Source organism: Hylobates moloch, unplaced genomic scaffold (assembly GCF_009828535.3).
Source record: "Hylobates moloch isolate HMO894 unplaced genomic scaffold, HMol_V3 SCAFFOLD_3, whole genome shotgun sequence".
NCBI lineage: Eukaryota > Metazoa > Chordata > Mammalia > Primates > Hylobatidae > Hylobates > Hylobates moloch.
This window is the reverse complement of record NW_026652278.1, coordinates 40,205,372-40,225,659: the sequence shown is the minus strand read 5'-3', so window position 1 is coordinate 40,225,659 and position 20,288 is coordinate 40,205,372. Positions and strand designations below refer to the sequence as shown.

At 46.0% G+C, this 20,288-nt stretch overlaps 1 protein-coding gene across 1 annotated transcript in view; it reads right to left on the bottom strand.

Moving 5' to 3' along the window:
* MYOF (myoferlin) overlaps nucleotides 1-20,003 on the bottom strand; it is a 173,677-nt gene extending 153,674 nt beyond the window's left edge. The window contains exon 1 of the mRNA XM_058437011.1: nucleotides 19,834-20,003. Within this exon, the coding sequence (XP_058292994.1) occupies nucleotides 19,834-19,921 (88 nt within the window). The 5' untranslated portion in view covers nucleotides 19,922-20,003. The remainder of the gene's footprint in view (nucleotides 1-19,833) is intronic.
* Nucleotides 20,004-20,288: the final 285 nt, after the last annotated feature.

The following is a 20,288-nucleotide window of genomic DNA, read 5'->3' as shown; positions in this document are numbered from 1 at the left end:
GGCTATAGGGGACTGATAGAGAAAGGACTTCAGTTGCTATCAGAGGGGTATCAATGCACAGACAAATTCAGAGGAAAGAAAGGTGACTTCAGGCTGTGTGCACAGAAGAAGCAGAGGCTGAGCTAGATGAGAATTCAAGGACAAGGAGGGGTTGGAAATGTGGAGCCGGAAGACAAGCTCACTCCAGTAGACGCAATAGGGTGGGTGGATCAGGCATGGAGGAGGGAGAACCAGTTACGTCACATCTAGGGACTCTCCAGGACCCAACCAGCTGGAAACAAAGAGTGTAGAACTGGGTAGGGGGCAAATGGGCTTTGTGGGAAGGTTATGGTCTCCCTGTGAAGCCTCAAGTACCAGACTAAGCTTCATTTGGCTGATATAAGTACTTAAAGGAGGAGGGTATTAGAAACTGGATTTTATAACTTCAAAAAGTTTATAACCCATGAGAAAAACCAAGCGGCCCAACAATTCTCCCAGCGCATGTTCCCGGACACATGATTCAATAGTGTGTTGAAAACAAAGGGGAGTGGCTGAGTCCAGGCAGATGCCAGTTGACCACAGACCAGGTGGAGCTATTCAACCGGAACTTCCTGCAGCTCCTGGCACTCACTGTGTGAGGTTGATGCTAATGGCACTACCTCTAGGGGACGCTCACTGCAGGCTGGGCATTGCTAAGCCCCCCACCTTTTTTTTTTGAGTTAGAGTCTCACTCTGTCGCCCAGGCTGGAGTGCAATGGCGCAATCTTGGCTCACTACAATCTCTCTCCTGCCTCAGCCTCCTGAGTAGCTAGGATTACAGGTGTGTGCCATAACATCCAGCTAATTTTTATATTTCTAGTAGAGACAGGGTTTCCCCATGTTGGCCAGGCTAGTCTCGAACTCCTGACCTCAAGTGATCCGCTCGCCTCGGCCTCCCAAAGTGCTGGGATTACAGGCGTGAGCCACTGCACCCGGCCTGCTAAGCCCTTTATATGCATCATTTCATTGAATCCTCCTGGTAAGGCTATGAGGTAGGCACTGTTATTATCCTCAGTTTGCAGAGAAGCAAAGAGAGCCCAGAATGATTAGGTAACTTGCTCAAGATCACAGGGCTAGGACGAAGCCCTCTAACCAGGTCTAGCATGACTCCTGAGCCCATGCATTTAACCACCGCACCTCCCATTTCTCTAGCTAATAAGGAAAAACTAAGTGGCTGGCATTGGCTCCTACCCTTCTGGAGAAACCCAGCTCAATCTCTTCCAAGAAGGAGGCTCTGATGTTTATCAAAATGTGTATATGTTACATTTTATTGAAAACCTATTCTCATACATAAACACATCAGGCAAAAAAAAAAAAGTAGATAAATTGTTTTTCTTATCATCAGCCAGTCACGTATTTATATTAGTCAATTATTTTATTCTACCTCTTTAAAAATAAAAAAAAAGGTTAAACCTGCAGGCACTGAACATCAAATTGAATTACAGGAAACTCCCTCTCCTTTCTTCACATTACCTACCCCCCAACCCCCCAACCTGGCTCCTGCGTCTAATTTTATTAAGATGACTGTTTCTTCCTATGGAAAGAAATAAAATACTTTCAGCCCAGAACATAACAACTGACTCAAATGCAGGGCACACTCTGAGTGTGCTCAAGGGCTCAAGTCATTCTTCAGGACATTTCCTGTTTTCCAATTAGCTACGCCTGCCTCTCACTCAGTTCTGCGGAGGTCACCACTGCAGTAATTAACCCCAATGCCAGCCTCCAAGCAAGGTTTCCGGGAGAACTGAACAGCTCTCTTAGCCAAACCACCCGTCCTCTTGCACAGAACCATTTCCTTTGCTGTTCACCTACCAGCCAGTGTGTCAGACCCTTATTGAAAAGGCCTGGCCCAGTGCGGTGCACATACCTGTAATCCCAACACTTTGGAAGGCCAAGGCCAGAGGATCGCTTGAGTCCAGGAGTTCAAGACCAGCCTGGGCAACATAGTGAGACTTTGTCTCTACAAAATTTTTTTTTTTTAATCTGTCACCCGGAATCTAGTGCAGTGGTGCAATCTTGGCTCACTGCAACATCCGCCTCCTGAGTTCAAGTGATTCTCCTGCCTCAGCCTGCCAAGTAGCTGAGATTACAGGTGCCCACCACCATGCTTGGCTAATTTTTGTATTTTAGTAGAGATGGGGGTTTCACCATTTTGGTCAGGCTGGTCTCGAACTTCTGACCTCAAATGATCCACCTGTCTCGGCCTCCCAAAGTGCTGGGATTACAGGCGTGAGCCACCACGCCTGGCCCATCTCTACAAAATATTTAAAAATTAACCAGGCATACTGGCATGCACCAATAGTCCCAGCTACTCAGGAGGCTGAGGTGGGAGGATTGCTTGAGCTTGGGAAGGTCGAGGCTGCAGTGGCCACACCCCTGCACTTCATCCTGGGTGACAGAGCAAGACCCTGTCTCAAAAAAAAAAAGGCCTGAAAGACATCAGGACTCCTGAGACTGGCTTGCTACGTCTGTGCCGGTGGTCAGCTGCGTTGGTTCATTTTAATGTCAAGTTGGCTAGGCTATGGCGGTGTCTAATTGTTTGGTCAAACATAAGTCCAGATGTTGCTGTCGAGGTATTTTGTAGATGTGATAAACATTTACACTCAGTTGACTTTAAGTAAAGCAAAATTACCCTCTATAATTTAGATGGGCCTCATCCAAACAGTTGAAGGTCTTAAGAGCAAAAACTGGTTTCCTGGAGAAGAAATTCTGCCTCTAGACTCTAACATAGAAACCCTGCCTGAGTTTCTAAGCTGTGGAATTCAGACTGGAGATTGCAACATCAACTCTTACGTGAATTTCCAGCTTGCTGGCCCGCCCTGCAAATTTCAGACTTGCTAGCCCCCACAACTGCATGAGCCAGTTCCTTAAAATCTCTCTTTCTGTCTCTGCACAAACACATGCACACACATCCCATTGCTTCTGCTGCTCTGGAGAATCCTGACTAGTCCAACCAATAACACCAGGTGCCCACGGAAGTAACATGATGGTAACACATTTGAAATGCTTCCAAATACACACTATCTCACTGATCCTAAAAATCCTGCAGGGAAAAGCACAGATGTCGGCCCAGCCCCTCTGACTGGACTTTCATATCTGTGACTTCTCTTCCTTTGAGCTGTTATCTTAGGAAAATATAAGGCCGAACCCCCAAGCTCAGAGTCCCTCATATATAAACTGATGCATTCAGACGAGATAGATAATCTCTAAGTTTTCCCCCAGACTTATGGTACATAAGCTTTATGAAGTGCCCCCCAAGTCCTGAACGGTTAGATTGCTGTGTCTTTCTGAAATGGCCTCAGGAAAAGTGAGGGTGCTGTCTACAAAAGCTCCCTAAGTAACTCAGCTCTTCGGTAGGCAAAATAGAACAACAAGATCTCTAGGTTCAGCCAAGAGTCTACATTTGATCTCCCATTCAGAAGTACTTCTTCCCCTTTTCTAGGTCTCTGGGTCATGCCTCCTTTCTTTTGAGATATATAAAGCCCCATATGAATTCATCTGCCATTTTGCCTAACATTTCACACACCCCTGAACCACACCCATACATGGCTAGCACTTATTATTAAGTGCTCTGAACCGAGTCACTGTTCCCAGTACTTCCCATGGATTCTCTCACTTAATCTTCACAACTCTAACAGATAAGTTCTATTATGATCATTCCCAGTTACAGAGGAAGAAACCAAGACACAGAGAGGTTAAGCAACTTATTAGAGGTCACACAGCTAGTAAGTGATGGAACTGGGATTCAAACCCTGGTCGAAAGAGACAAAGAGCAATTAGTTTCCAAAGTTGGAGGATTAAGACAAGAGGGTGATGTTTGAAGGCTGAGACTATGTATTATTAATATTGTTATTCCCCCCACAATGCTTACTACATAGTAATTTCTCCATGATGGAGTAAATTGGACTTCATAAGTTCATGTAAGTGTGATTACTAGGGCGGCTTTAATGATTAAATGAAAGAATGAATACAAAGTGCCCAGCCCAGGGCCTGGCACACAGTAAGCACTAAAAAATGAGAGCTATCAGATGATTTCTTTCTTTTTCTTTTCTTTTCTTTTTTTTTTTGAGATGACTGGAGTGTAGTGGTGCAATCTCGGCTCACGGCAACCTCCACCTCCTGGATTCAAGCCATTCTTCTGCCTCAGCCTCCCAAGTGGTTGGGACTACAGGCATGTGCCACCATGCCCATCTACTTTTCGTATTTTGAGTAGAGATAGGGTTTTACCATGTTGGCCAGGCTGGTCTCGAACTCCTGACCTCAGGTGATCCGACCACCTCAGCCTCCCAAAGTGCTGGGATTACAGGCGTGAGCCACCATGCACAGCTAGATGATTTCTTATTACAGCACCAGGGCAGCCTCCTTGCATCGCCCCAAGGGGTTCCCAGGCTGTGGAGGTCCGGAAGGCAGGGCCCCTCTGACTGGAGGAAGTGCCCTGTGAGGCTGGGACCGCCCTGGTGGAATATTTCTTCCATGTGGCTCCATTCCAGGCCTCTGAGTTTCCCTGGGGCAGCTGGCATGTAAGCGGTGACTGCTCCTCCCTGGCAGGCAGCCTGGCAGCCTCCAGGAGCCGGCTAATTTCTACTATCAACAAGGGGCAGAGAAGGTTCTGAGAAGGGCTGGCAGAAATGCCTCCACCCTCGGGACTTGATAGACACCTGGGGGAGCACAGGGACACAGGGCCCATCAGGTGGACCCCTCTCCGGGAGTGTCTCTGACTTTGGCTTTCCAACCCTGGCTGCCCTATCATTCCAGGAAGATGCTGCCAAACAGGTTCTAGGAGAAAGGCATTTTGGGCAAGTGGCAACAGTGATACAAAGCGAGGCTGTTTGGGACATTTCTGAAACAGTCACTGATATCACTGATAAGCAGAAATGCCCTAGCAAAAAGGCAGGAGGGGTGACTGCTCCCCTCTCCACACCCAGTGCCCCACTGGCCTCTGGAAATGACCTTTCAGATGTACAGGCTCTTGAATCAAACCCACATTTTTCAAGGGAGCTGCAGCGAAGTCCAGTCCATTTGAATGACTCAGCCAGAATCTGCTTCCTAAAGGCTGATGCTGGGGCGTGGTCATGTTCCAGCTCTGCTCACTGCCAGGGCTGCTGGGAAGGGCGCCCAGGAGGGCCAGGCACCCAGCTTGACTGCCTTGGTGTTTGTGTTGTGTGCTGGGCATATTAAACACATTCATGTCTGTTTCCTACAAGGGAGGCTGGGCGCAGTGCTCACACCTGTAATCCCAGCACTTTGGGAGGCCAGAGGTGGGAGATGGCTTGAGTCCAGGAGTTTGAGACCTGCCTGGGAAACATGATGAGACTCCATCTCTACAAAAAATTTAAAAATTAGCCTGGCGTGGTGGCTTGCACCTGTGGTCCCAATTACTCACTTAGGAGGCTGAGGTGGGAGGATCACTTGAGCCCTAGAGATCAAGGCTGCAGTGGGCCGTGATCAGGCCACTGTACTCCAGCCTGGGTGACAGAGCAAGACCCTGTCTCAAACAAACAAGCAAACAAACAAACAACAACAAAAATAGGAGATATGAGTATGCTCATTTTACAGATAAGGAAACTGAGGATCAGGGTTGTTAACTGACTTACCCAAGATCATAGAGCCAGTAAGTGGCAGAGCTGCGCTTCAGCCCCAAGTCAGCCTTGTTTCCAAACCTGTGCTCTTAACTGCCACTGCAGGCAGAGGGTGCCAGGCGACCTGTCACTTTTTCAGACCTTCCAGTGGTGTGAACTTGGTCTACTTACTCCAGCTCTTCATATCTAGACTTCTTCATTAATAAAGATTGGTATCTAATGCCCAGGAATAATTCCTACCAACTGTAGGGCTTACCATCTGCCAGGCACTCTTCTAAGGGCGTTGTAAATGTTACCTATTATTATTATGATCCTTATTCAAGGCACAAGAAAGTTAAGTAGCTTGTCCAGGATTACCTGCTAGTAAGAAACAAAGCCAGAATTTGAATATAGGTCTTCTGGCTCTGGAGCCACTCAACCTCTCTGGCTTCTGACTGGTATATTTCTGAGACATAATTTGCTAGAGAATGAATTAAGTCTCAAGTACTCAGCAAATACACTTTAAACCCAGCTGAGGAGGTAGGGCCTACGGCGCCTCTTAAGTCCCGAGTGTCCTCTAAAAAGGGGATACAAAAGCCCACGTGGTGGAATTGCAGCAAGGATCAAATGAGAAGGCATACCGTGCGCAGGACACAGGGGACATTACCAGGTGTTGGAATCAGAACTATCAACTGCTTCCTTCAGGCAAGCTTTGGGAGGATCCAGTCCTCTGCCCTTCCTCTCTCCAAGAGACAGTATCAAAAGAAAATAAAATAGTCACTTAAAACAACCTTGAAAACAAATGCAAAGCACGGAGTGAAAAATCTTGATAACTAGATCCTATCCCTCCCAGGCCAAGAATTTCCAGTTGAATTTAACCTCAGCTTCAGACCCTGGTGTCTCATCATTAATCATCTCTTTCAGTGGATTTTGGGCCCTGCCGGCAGTTTAATCCACTTTCCTCAACCCTCCTTCCTATGCTGTGCATGGCTTTCACCTCTGGGCGTTTTAGCAAGCTGGGCTGGTTGTTTGCTGCGGATCGGAGGGAGAGCTGGGAGTCAGGAGTGTTTGTGAGCTGTTGTTTGTCAGTGGGGACTGGGACACGGAGAGAGGGTGGAATTAAAATGAGAAGACACCAAGCACAAAGAAAACTAGCCATATATGAAGCAGTGGGAAAAGGCAAAGGACCAAGCATCCCAAGACCCAGCTTCTAGGCCTTCCCTGCCTCTTTCTGGCTACACAGCTTTAGCCTCCCTTGATATCTGAGTCTAAATATCTTCATCTGCACAATTGGTATGAATATCTGCCTTTGGCACCTCCTTGTGTTGTTGTGGAGAACAAATAAGATTATACCTATGAGCCAGGTATGGTGGCTCATGCCCGTAATCCCAGCATTTTGGGAGGCTGAGGCGGGTGGATCGCTAGAAGTCAGGAGTTCGAGGCCAGCCTGGCCAACTTGGTGAAACCCTGTCTCTATTAACAACACAAAAAATTAGGTGGGCATGGTGGTGCACTCCTGTAGTCCCATCTACTCGGGAGGCTGAGGCAGGAGAATCACTTGAGCCTGGGAGGCAGAGGTTGCAGTGAGCCAAGATCATGCCACTGAACTCCAGCCTGGGCGACAGAGCTAGACTGCATCTCTGAAGAAAAAAAAAAGATTACACCCCTGAAAAAGCTTTCTACACTGTCAGTACCCTGCAAGGCAGTTTCACACATGGAAGCCATCATAATGTGTCCAACACCCTAGGGCAAACAAGAGGGAATTTGGGGCCCCAGACAAGGCCTCTGAGACCAGAGATGTCCAGCTCAAAGGCACCAATGCCCCAGGCCCCAGCATGGTGTGACCAGATGCCCTCAGGGCTGGCTTTGTCCAGGGAGGTTACTGCCAAGGGTAAGCAGCAGAGCCCAGATTGCCAGCAATGTGGGCTGAGTTCATGTGCCTGACCACAGGATGGGCCAAATTTGGATGCGACCAAGACCAAGCACTCAGGGCTGCATAAGGGACAGCACAGGTGGTACAGCCTCGGCGGTGGGCGTTAGTGTTCCAGCTCCACCTAGACCCTGCTGTGAGACCCTGAGCGAGGCATTTCACCCACTCTACCCGAGACTCAGTTTGAAACTTTCAGCTTTTAAGTGAGGACTTCTTTCTTATTTTTATTTTTACTTTTTTGGTGAGAAAATAAAGGAGTAGGCCGGGCGCAGTGGCTCACGCCTGTAATCCCAGCACTTTGGGAGGCTGAGGCGGGCAGATCACATAAGGTCAGGAGTTCGAGACCAGCCTGGCCAACATGGTGAAACCCCGTCTCTACTGAAAAAACAAAAATTAGCTGAGCATGGTGGTGCGTACCTGAAATCCCAGCTACCCGGGAGGCTGAGGTAGGAGAATCGCTTGATCCCAGGAGGTGGAGGTTGCAGCGAGCTGAGATCACGCGACTATACTCCAGCCTGGGCAACAAAGCGAGACTCTGTCTCAAAAAAAAAAAAAAAAAAAAAAGAAAGAAAATAAAGGAGTACGTTAAAATTAAACAACTAAGTACATGTGAAGCATCTAGCACAGTGCTTAACAGCCAGTAAACCATCACCATCAATATAATCACCAATAATGATAATGTCTCCTTTCCAGAAGTTTTTTTTTTTTTTTTTGAGACAGAGTCACTCTGTCACCCAGGCTGGAGTGCAGTGGCACAATCTCATCTCACTGCAACCTCTGTCTCCCAGGTTCAAGCCATTCTCCTGCCTCAGCCTCCCGAGTAGCTGGGACTACAGGTGCCCGCCACCATGCCTGACTAATTTTTGTATTTTTAGCAGAGACAGGGTTTCATCATGTTGGCCAGGCTGGTCTCGAACTCCTGACCTCAAATGATCCGCCCGCCTCAGCCTCTCAAAGTGCTGGGATTACAGGTGTGAGCCATCACACCCAGCCTACACTCTTAATTCACTGAACACTGGCCCTATTTACAACCTAGACTATAAGCTGCATGTCTTATAACAAAACAAACAAACTTGCTTTGTTCCCCACCCTATACACAGAGCTAAGCACACTGCCTGGGAGGGTACCCTCTCAATCAATACTTGGATCAATACTTGTTGAATGGATTCATGCTTGGAATGAGGAAGGAGCTGCTAAACATAGAAGGGACAGAGACAGGGAGTGTCCTAGCAATGAATTCAGTCCGTTAGGAGGGGTAAGCAAAAACATAACGTTTTATTTATTGAAAGAAAGAGAGAGAAGGGCAAGGATTTTTTTTTTCAATTTATAAGCTGCACTATTGAGATGAAAAAGATGATGGTTATAAACTAACAAATGGAGGTGAAATGAAGTGGACCTCGCCCTGCCAGTCAAATACTAGATTTTTAATGCTTTACATTACAAGAAGTTACAATTCTAGTCTCCACTAATAAAATGGCTCAAACTTGACTATCAGCGGAACTGATTCACTGCTAAGCTATGTCACCTCCGAGCTTCTGAGTCACAGCATGTAATAAGGGCTTTCATTGCTGTGTTGCAAACTCACCCCAGGAGGGATGGGTTTCGTTTTTCTTTTTCTTTTTTTTTTTTAAGTTCTTTTGTTCTTGGTACACTTTCTTCCTTTTTCAGACTGGATCCTAATGACCCCAACCACTAAACAACTCAATCTGTTCAGAGAGAGAGGAACTGTTTATGCGAGTTGGTTGTGTAGTCAGAGGTTGTGAGTTGTTTCTTCATCCATGCTGAGCTCAGTGAAGACGCATGGACCATCTGGAATCCAGTTAAATCCTGACCTGTCTCTGCCTCAGCTCCCTCATAGGGAAAATGAAGATGACAATAATACCTACCTCCTAAAAACGAAATGAGGGCCGGGCATGGCGCCTCACGCCTGTAATCCCAGCCCTTTGGGAGGCCGAGGTGGGCAGATCACCTGAGGTCAGGAGATCGAGACCAGCCTGGCCAACATGGCAAAACCCCTTCTCTACTAAAAATACAGAAATTAGCCTGGCATGGTGGCATGCTCCTGTAATCCTAGCTACTCAGGAGGCTGAGGCAGGAGAATTGCTTGAACCTGGGAGGTGGAGGTTGCAATGAGCCAAGATTGCACCATTGCACTCCAGCCTGGGCAACAAGAGCGAAACACTGTCTCAAAAAAAAAAAGAAGGCTGGGTGCGGTGGCCAACTGGAAGACCTGGTATTGCAGAGGACCATGGCTCTGCTACGGTTCCCAGCACAACTCTGGCCACACGGACCTCAGAGCTGAGCTCCACTGGCCAAGAGGCCACCAGGCTCTTTCAGGCTGCTGCTGGGCTCTTGCCAGGCGGGCTTTCCATCACAGGAGTGCTGCCTTCCTGCTGACCACTGAGGACGAGGCCTGCACTGCAGCAATTCTTACTCTGAGCTAATGCAGCAACTGTGAGCTGAAAATCCAAGTCAGAGAGTTGCTAAGATCCTACTATGCCCACACCCATTAAGATGGCTATTATGAAATAAAGAAGAAAAAAAGAAGAAGTGTTGTCAAGGCTGTGGAGAAATTGAAACACTTGTGCAGTGCTGGTGGGAATGTAAAATGGTGCAGGCTCTATGGAGAACAGTAGGCCATTTCCTCAGGAAATTAGAAATAAAATCCCAGCACTTTGGGAGGCCGAGGTGGGCAGATCACTTGAGGTCAGGAGTTCAAGACCAGCCTGGCCAACATGGTGAAACCCCCTCCTCTACTAAAAATACAAAAATTAGCCGGGTATGGTGGCACGTGCCTGTAATCCCAGCTACTTGGGAGGCTGAGGCAGGAGAATCACTTGAACCCAGGAGGCAGAGGTTGCAGTGAGCCAAGATGGCACCATTGCACTCCAGCTTGGGTGACAGAGCAACACTCCGTCTCAAAACAAAAACAAAAACAAAAACAAAACTGTACACTTAAAATAGTTAAGATGGTAAATCTTACGTTATATGTGTTTTACCACAATTAAAAACAAAGAACCTACTTTGGCAATGCCTTCAAGCTGTTTGTGCAGCCACAGCTGACCAGCATCCTGTTTATTCTGAACAGCTAAGCCTGGGACACCCCTTGGAAATGTCCCCCAGGACTCTGTATGTCCCTGCAGCAATGGGGGAAGAAGTGGGGCATAAAAGCTGGAAGACACGAGCACTTGTCACACAACATTCCGTGTCAGCACTACGACAAGTTCTTTAGATATTTTATCACAATTGCTCCCGACAACCTCCCTGTGACGTACAGATTATTCTCCACGCTCTGTAGATGAGGAAATGAAGGCTCAGAAATATAGTTGCCCAAAGACACCCAGCTCCTAGGGATAAAACCAGGAGTGAAAATTAATTTTTCGAATCCAAAGGTCATCCCTTTCGAAGTATTGTGTTGATTACAGAAAGAAGGGGGTTCTTTAAGTGAGAGGTTATGTGAACCAACAGATTAAAGATGGAAAAGGAGATCTAATCCCTGGAAGGAGATGGGCTGGAGAGTTCATACTCTAGGCCCCCAGAAGGCTGCCCTGTGAGTAGACACATCTGGTCTACCCACTTCATCTTGGACTTCCTTGCCCCTTGGCCACAGTTGATTGGAGCAGGGCTGAACATCTGACCAAAACCAAGCCAACTGGTGTTTTTCTCTAGCTATCTCATGCATGAGATGCTGCCACCGTAGTTGGATGTAGTCAAGACCCAGTCACCTTGCGGCGACCCAAAGCCCATGCAAGAGGCCTCACTAAGGACAGCCAATTTGCAGAGAGCCAACAATTATAGACAATATGCAGAAAAGTAATGGCTGGCATGTGCAGGCAGAAACAGAACTGCACAGTTCCTGGGAGATGAGGAGAGGGGAGCTGACATGATTCTGGCTCCTGTAAGGTCTGTGATCTGGACTCCAGATTTCTCTCTAGCTTTAGAAAAACCAAGGTGTCCTTGAGCATGCTAAAGTGGGTATCTGCTCCTTGCAATGAAGCAATTCTGAACCATGACTCCCTATCCTTTCAGATAGTACAACAGGCTAGGGAGAGAAGGACCTTATGCAAATGAATCATGGCTCGGCTTGGTTAAGGCAGCGCTCCCCCCATTTGATCTTTGGGAAGACAGCAAAATTTTTCTTCAAAGATCACTTTGTATTTCTGTTTTTCTTCCATCTCCTGGTGGCCTCCCTGCCTGCTGCCTTAGGTGGCTACTGCCCTCATGCTGGCCTCTTGCCGAGCTACCCCAACCAGCCCTGCACTCACCCACAGGGTGCACACTCCAGCTGGAAGCAAGGCAGTCTGATGTTCCATTTCACAGTATAGTGTGAGGAAGGATGGCCAAATTTGCCTGTCCAGTGTGGCTTCCTGATTAATTTCATTCAATCAGGCTGCTTCCTCAGTGTCTTTCCTTATTAGTGACTTCCTTCTGATTCTAGACCTGGGATGAGCTCCATCTGTGCTGAGAAGCATTCGACTCAACTAGTAAGCCTTCTTACTAGTCTCCCTGACTAGTACTAACCTGCCGTTCACATTGCTGCCTAGCGGCTCCCCACTGGTTGATGAGTAAAGTTCAATCCCTTTTCATACCACGTTACTCCTCCTCATGGCTCCCTGATCCTCCTGTGCTGTTCCAAAGTCTGGAATGTCTTTTTTCCATTATTTCTGTCAAATTTTCACTCATCCTTTAAAACCAAGCCAAATGGCACTTTCTCCACAAGGTTTTTCACTCTTTCATCTACTCAGATTGTAACTTTTCATGTCTATTCTGGTTTGCATCTCATTCTTGTGCGCTAACTAGTCAGTCACCTAGGCCTGAAAGTCCAAGCCATCTTATGCATATTTTTCTAGCCTTAGTTCCAGAAATACTCTCTGGTGCACTGTAGCGCTCCATGAAACTGTTATCAAATAGGTAAGGAGATTTATAGACTGCCATGTGCAATGTCACATGTACATTAATTTAATCCTCAAACAGCCCTGCAAGGCAGGAGATATTATTAAGAACACTGAAGCTGGTTTTTTTTTTTTTTTTTTTTGAGATGAAGTTTCACTCTTGTTGCCCAGGCTGGAGTGTAATGGTGCCATCTCAACTCACTGCAACCTTCACCTCCCGAGTTCAAGCAATTCTCCTGCCTCAGCCTCCTGAGTAGCTTGGGACTACAGGTGCCTGCCACCACGCCTGGCTAATTTTTTTGTATTTTTAGTAGAGACAGGGATTCACCATAAGGCTGGTCTCGAACTCCTGACCTCAGGTGATCCACCCACCTCGGCTTCCCAAAGCGCTGGGATTACAGGCGTGAGCCACCATGCCCTGGCTTGAAGCTGCAGGTTTTATTTGCTCATGAGCAACTAGGGATGGCAACTGGAATTCTCGTTTAGGCATCCTTGGCCCCAGAGCTCAGGGGCTTTGTACCCTTGCGCCCAGTAAGAAGTTAACTGATAAGGCTTAAGGTATCAAATGTCCCATAACTTTTTCTGATTGAGAACTGTGCTCAGACCTGCTCAAAGCACACCCCAGTGCAACAGAACAGCTGTTCAATAGAAATTACACAGCGAGTCAGGTGACCACTGCCATATCATGGCATTCTATATACTACGTTTCATGTATGAAAGTTCAGCATAAAACTGGCAGCTTCATATTTTCCTTGCCAGGAACGAGAATGCAAAATGTCTAAGACACCAATTTGCCCCCAGAGAACAGGTGCTAGGAACTGGTTGTACTCAGGGTTCATGAATACTTGACATGGTTCTTTGCTAAGCCACATTCACAAACACCTGAGAGAATATTAAACGTAATTCAGCCGGAAAGAAGGGCAATTAATTGGATGACTTCCCAGGGTCTCTTTCAGGACTAAGCATCAAGGACTTTGTCACACTAAGGTGTCTCAAATCTCCTGCCAGGTCTTTGCTTACATGCTCAATATTTAAAATGTATATTCAACATCAGCGATGTGCCGGTGTTGCAGAGGATATAACAATCCCATGCCTTCTTGGCAGGGCCAAGTCCTACAGTAAAGGAGAAACACACGTGTGATTAGAAAGGAAAACCCATACCAGACAAATACCAGCACCCCTAAGCTGAGGGCATGCAGGCGAGATGTGTTGTGAAGGAGGAAAGAAAAACAAGGCACGTTAATTAATTTTTTAAGGGCAATTGTAGCTTTATAGATGACTGAGACCCTGCAGAATGTGCCTTTGGGGAGTGTACCTTTGAGAGTTCCCATGCTTCCATAGGGTGGGGCCACTTAGGCAGTGAGTCTCTAAGCCTTGTTCTTCAGGAAGAGATGGTAATGACTCAGTAGATTAAACATTTTTGCCTTCCTGATTGTTTTGTCAATACAATACAGTGGTTTTATGGGAATACCCGAGTAGTGTGATTATCAGTTTGAGCTGATAGGGATCTTCTTGATGAGTCCTATGGTGCTCGCTGGGTGAACCAAGGCTCTGTGTGGGCAACGCACCAAATGCCTGGACAAACCACAGTGAATAATATCCATGAGCTCTTTCTCACATCACTTCCCCACTCTTTTTTTTCTTTCTTTCTTTTTTTTTTTTTTTTCAGATGGAGTCTCGCTCTGTTGCCAGGCTGGAGTGCAGTGGCGTGATCTCAGCTCACTGCAACCCCCACCTCCCGGGTTCAAGCAATTCTCCTGTCTCAGCCTCCCAAGTAGCTGGGATTACAGGCACCCACCACCACGCCTGGCTAATTTTTCTATTTTTAGTAGAGATGGGGTTTCACCATGTTGGCCAGGGTGGTACTTCCCCATTCTTAAGTGGAATCTCATAGCTTTGGAGCTCGTTTAAAAAATGCCTTAAAAGATATATTCTTGGCGTTAATGTCCCCGACTGAAAAAAGAAAGTCAACTTTATAATTTCAAATAGCAAAACAGGTTTTTACTAAAAATACACATCTGTCTATTGGATACATCACAGCCTTTGGGATATCTAGAGATTAACTCCCTTTCAGATAAGCCATTACAGCCCCATTTTTCAAAAGAAAAAAAGATTCTTAGAGGTTAAGTGGTTCGCTCAAGACTACAAAGTTTGATATGCTAATTAGAGGGGGGATATCTAGAAATATCTAGGCTCACATTCCAAAAACAGGTCCAAGTAAAATAACAGGAATCTGGAAAAAACAAGTAATAACATGACAATTATCTGGTGGCCATCTGGACAGTAGCGGTAGCCATTCCACAAGGAAAAGATTTACACAAGACCAGAACGGAGAGAAAATTCTGGCTGATGGAATGGGGGATATTGTAAGGAGAGAATGCACCCAAGGAGATGGCTGTTTTATATGAATGTAATGTTGCCACATTGTAAAGGCACAATAATATAAAAGTATGCAAGAAAACCTCCGCTCAATCACCTTTTCAAGAGATTGGACACAGAAGCAAGGGATGGGTCAAAGGGAAAATGGAAGCCAATGGCAAGATCCAGCAAAAGCATCTTTAAAAGAAAAGAAAAGGCCAGATGCAGTGGCTCATGCCTGTAATCTCAGCACTTTGGGAGGCCAAGGCGGGTGGATCACCTGAGGTCAGGAGTTCAAGACCAGCCTGGCCAACATGGTGAAACCCTGTCTCTACCAAAAAAACACAAAAATTAGCCGGGTGTGGTGGCGCATACCGGTGATCCCAGCTACTCGGGAGACTTAGGCGGGAGAATCACTTAAACCCAGGAGGTGGAGGTTGCAGTGAGCTGAGATTATGCCATTGCACTCCAGCCTGGGCAACAAGAGTGAAACTCTGTCTAAAAAAAAAAAAAGGAAAAAGAAACACACACACACACACAAAGATAGAAGCTGTGCTTTTGAAATGTGCATATTCATGGCCGGGCGCGGTGGCTCACGCCTGTAATTCCAGCACTTTGGGAGGCCGAGGTGGGCGGATCATGAGGCCAGGGGTTCAAGACCAGCCTGACCAACATGGTGAAACCCTGTCTCTACTAAAAATACAAAAATTAGCTGGGCGTGGTGGCGGGCGCCTGTAATCCCAGCTACTCAGGAGGCTGAGGCAGGAGAATCTCTTGAACCCGGGAGGTGGAGGTTGCAGTGAGCCGAGATCACACCATTGCACTCCAGCCTGAGTGACAGAGCGAGACTCCATCTAAAAAAATAAATAAATAAATAAAAATGAAATGTGCATATTCACAAAGACATGCACCACAGGGACACCCACTGCAGTACTGTTGCTAACAGGCAGTAGTTGGGACAACTTATATGTCTAGAGCAAAAGATCAAGAAGGATTCAAATCAAATTGTTCAGCATGGTGACCCTGAAGGGTGACTAACAGTGGGAGAGAGAAAGAATAGAAGCGGTGTGGGGAGAATTTTCCCTTTTTAGTTGCATAATCCCTTCTGGGTTGTTAGTTTATTTTATGTCTACATGCATTTTTAATTTTAGAAATTAAAAATATTATATTATTTAAAATTAAAAAGTTTTTTAACAACCTGTTCTGTTTGGAGGAATCAAGCCTCAGAGTTGAAATTGGTCTCAGAGGTCTGTGTAGTCTAATCTCAGCTAGATTCAGCTTCACAGCCTGGCTGCCTGCATGGAACTTAGGGCAGAATGGCCACCCCTGGCTCACAGGCACTCGCTCCAGCCTCAATTCAGATCTGGCTCATGGAACCTGGTGTACTCCAAGGATGTGAAAAATTGCATAAGCGTTGTGGCTTTCATAATCTACACCTGCGCTGCTAAACATCAACAAAAACCATGCACCAGGACTACAGCAACCCCCAGATCCTCCTAGTTCCTACCAGGCCCTGAATAATTTGACAGCCTCAGAAGGGTCGCTCACGGTTGAACACAACTGGGTGCTCATACCTGTAATCCCAATACTTTGGGAGGCCAAGCCAGGAGGATTGCTTGAGCCCAAGAGTTCGAGGCCAGCTTCAGAAACAGAGTAAGGCCCTGTCTCTACAAAAAAAATTAAAAATTAGCTGGGCATGGTGGTGTGTGCCTATAGTTCAGCTACTCAGGAGGCTGAGGTGGGAGGATTGTTTGAGCCCAGGAGTTCGAGACCGTGATCCCACCACTGACTGCACCCTTCCCTCCTGGATGGCAGGGTCAAACAGTCTCAAAAAAAAAAAAAAAAAAAGAAGAAAGAAAGGGTTTGAACACGAAAAACTGAGGTCAACTGTAAACCAGTTGGTTGTCAGTACAGCACAATCCCAAGTACAGTGTAGCTATAGCCTAATAGGGCCTCACAGTGTCTATGCGAGCCTCACCATTAACAATCACTTCCTCTGGCCATTCTTCACCATCTTATAGTTTGAGAAGAGCTGCTTACTGCCCTGACTTTGCTTATTTACCCAAGAGGCAAAATGTTTACATATTTCAGTTAACACGGGGACTTTCTTTGATACCGCCTTGATCTGGTATGGCTTTTCCCTTTTTTTTTTTTTTTTTTTGAGATAGTGACTTGTTCTGTCTCCCAGGCTGGAGTGCAGTGGTGCGATCTCTGCTCACTGGAACCTCCACCTCCCAGGCTCAAGCGATTCTCCTGCCTCAGCCTCCTGAGTGCTGGGACTACAGGCATTGTAGGACTTTTTCCATTTTACCATACCGTGCCCCACTCCACACTATGAAGTGTGTCTGCCTTTGTTGCATGTTCCTCTGATGGACAGTATTTTGCTATAAGTATCCTCAGTTCCGTCAGAACTTAATGTTACTTAATTTTACACAGTGCTCAAAACTGGGGACACACCTGTAAAGGGTTTGCCGTCACCAGGATTTTAAACCACCGACATAGACTGAAAGCAAGAAGAGTGCTCTGTTCATTACTATATCCCCTCCAGCACCTAAGGCAATGCATTTCACATCTTGCTGAGAGCAGATAACTCAATATCTGGAACTAGAAAATTATAGAATCTAAAAGATGGAAGGCATCTAAAGACCAGTTCCCATCATGCCACAGCTGAGAAACTGGAGACCCGGGTGGTTAAATCAGATATTGAGTTAATGTCAGCTGGAATGCAGGTGTTCCTACTCTGAGTTGAGTGCCCTTTCCTCTGTCAGGTTGCTTGTTAGCTAAAGGAATGAATGACTTTACCACTTGATTTGTATGAACAAAGGAGGCCAGAAAAGAGACTCAAGTTAAATGTGTAATTGTTTGGATAGACTATATTTGCCAAGTTAACTGAAGCTTTCCACTTTCAATTGATTGTTTGCATTCATTGACTTAGATATATTTTTCATCATTTAAAATGTTTCAATGCATACAAACTCCAGACAAATAACAAGTCAGATTTCAATATATCGTTAACTCCAATTCCTCTATAATCTATAATACTTAAATAATTACATGATCGGACTGATCCAAATATATTTTAATGTCTTTATATGTCAATGGTGAAGGATGTAAAATCTTCATATTATGTCCCTATTATGTAACTGCTTCAAGAAAACAAAAAATTAATAAAACCTAACGCATGTAAATAAACTCTGACATGAGTCTATGATATTCACTAGCCAGATTTTCAAACCTCATTGTCCTTTAAGAGCCCAATTTTAAGCTGGGCGTGGTAGTTTACGCCTGTAATCCCAACACTTTGGGAAGCTGAGGTGGGAAGAAAGTTTGAGCAAGGGAATTATAACCAGCCTGGGCAACATAGCAAGACCCAGTCTTATTCTAAAAAAAATTTTAAATTTTTTTAATCCAATTTTTGCCCTTCAGATTTTTTTAAACCAACCAACAATTTGCCAGCTTTTTTGTTTGTTTGTTTGTGTGTTTGTTTGAGATGGAGTCTCACTCTGTTGCCCAGGTTGGAGTGCAGTAGCGCGATCTCGGCTCACTGCAACCTCCTCCTCCTGGGTTTAAGCAATCCTCCTGCCTCAGCCTCCCGAGTAGCTGGGATTATAGACATTTGCCACCATGCCCAGCTAATTTTTGTATTTTCAGTAGAGATGGGGTTTTGCCATGTTAGCCAGGCTGGTCTCGAACTCCTGCCCTCATGTGATCCACCCACCTCAGCCTCCCAAAGTTCTGGGATTACAGGCGTAAGTCACCACACCCAGCCAGCCAGCTTTGAGTTTCATTTCTTTCATTTTCTTGCTCATCCTCAGAGGGAGAGGCTTAAGAAGAGAAATAAAGGGGAAAAAGAAAGGCGAAAGGTATAGACGCCTCAGGAACTGACAGGGAGTAGCAGTCAGGCTCCTGGAAGAAACAAGAAATGTAGCAAGGCATGGTCAGGAAACACATGTCTATCCATGCTCCCACTCTCTCTGCCTTTCCCTCTCTCTCCCATCCCTCTTGCCAAGAAGTGAGCTGGCAATCTTACCAATGACAAAATAGATAAAGCCTCCACACTGAGATTTAGAAACCCCACTTTAGCCAAAACTAAGTCACTTACATCAAATTGTACCATGACACCAAGCATTCCTCTCCCCTCCCCTGCAATGGCAATCAAGTGTCATAGAAAAATAGCCTTTTAAAATTACCATGAGCCTTTTATTTTTATTTATTTTTACACCCAGGCTGGAGTGCAGTGGCGTGATCACGGCTCACTGTAGCCTCAAACTCCTGGGCTCAAGCAATCCTCCTGCCTTGGCCTCCCAAAGTTGGCTGAGGGTTGATGAGCCACTGTGCTTAGCCAACCATGAGGTTTTTAGAGATGATCTTGTCTAAACCCTTCTCGCCTGTTTTGCAGAAAAGAAAATTGAGATCCCAGAGAAATGAAGTAACTTGCCCAAGGTCATTCAGCAAGCAAGATAGAACTAAATCCCCAAACTGCAAACTAGCTGTCCAGAGTTCTTTCCTCAATGAGCAATTTAAAAGCTACAGAATGTACAAAAAAACACCCCAACAGTCTAGATATAAAAGCAATTACAAAGGCAGAAAAGGGCAGGAAAACTCAGTAAAACTATGAACTTCACCCACCCCACCTCCCAGAAACCCAGTGACAATCAAAGCAGTGTCAGGCTGGTTCAAGGAGTAATGGTGCCTCCAACAATTTAATTGCTCTTCTTCCTCCTTTACCCATTTCTCACAGGCAGAGAAAAAAGACTACTGAAACTTACTTTGAACCTATACAGACGTTTGTTGATACCTGAAATTTAGGGATTCGCAAATACGTTTTCTGCCAAGAGCTTACAGAAATCACACTCTTAGAGCTAAAACATCAGGTCATTCCATGAGTCTCAAGCCCTGGAGAAAATTAAATGCCTTTCCCAGAAACGGGTCCTCTCCCCTGTCCTGCGCAGGTAACAAACGCTGCTGGAGAGACTTGGCTTCATCAGCTGTCTAAATGCAGACTTTTCAAGAAGGTGACCCAAGAAACTAACATTCCAAAACAGAACTTCAGGAAAAGAAGAAAAGTTTTTCTTACCCTTAAAAATAACAGAAACAATAGGATCCGGCTTGCCAAATTTCGTTTTAGGGATATTGCTGGCAGATTCCACAATCACTCGCAGCATGGTTCTTAGCTGGCAGAAAGCAAGTTTCAGCAAACGAAGTGGAGACTCGGGCGCTGGAGCTCCGGGTCGCACCGCCCTGGGAGAGAAGTTCTCTCCCAGTGAAGGGAGGATTTCTCCCAGGGACGGGGCAAGGAAGGGGAAAAGGCAAAATGGGTGGACCTCTGGCGGATTTTACTGAAGGCAACGTGTAAACTGATAGCGAACTCCCCGCGTCTACGCAGTGCCGCAGGCACAGACTTATGAATTCGGGAAACGTGGAAGTGAAAAGGACAAACCCTGAACTAAAAATAATTCCGTGCAACAAATGAAACCAACATGAATTTGGAGCTAAGAAATACGGGTAGGTCAGGAAACCACTAAAATGTTG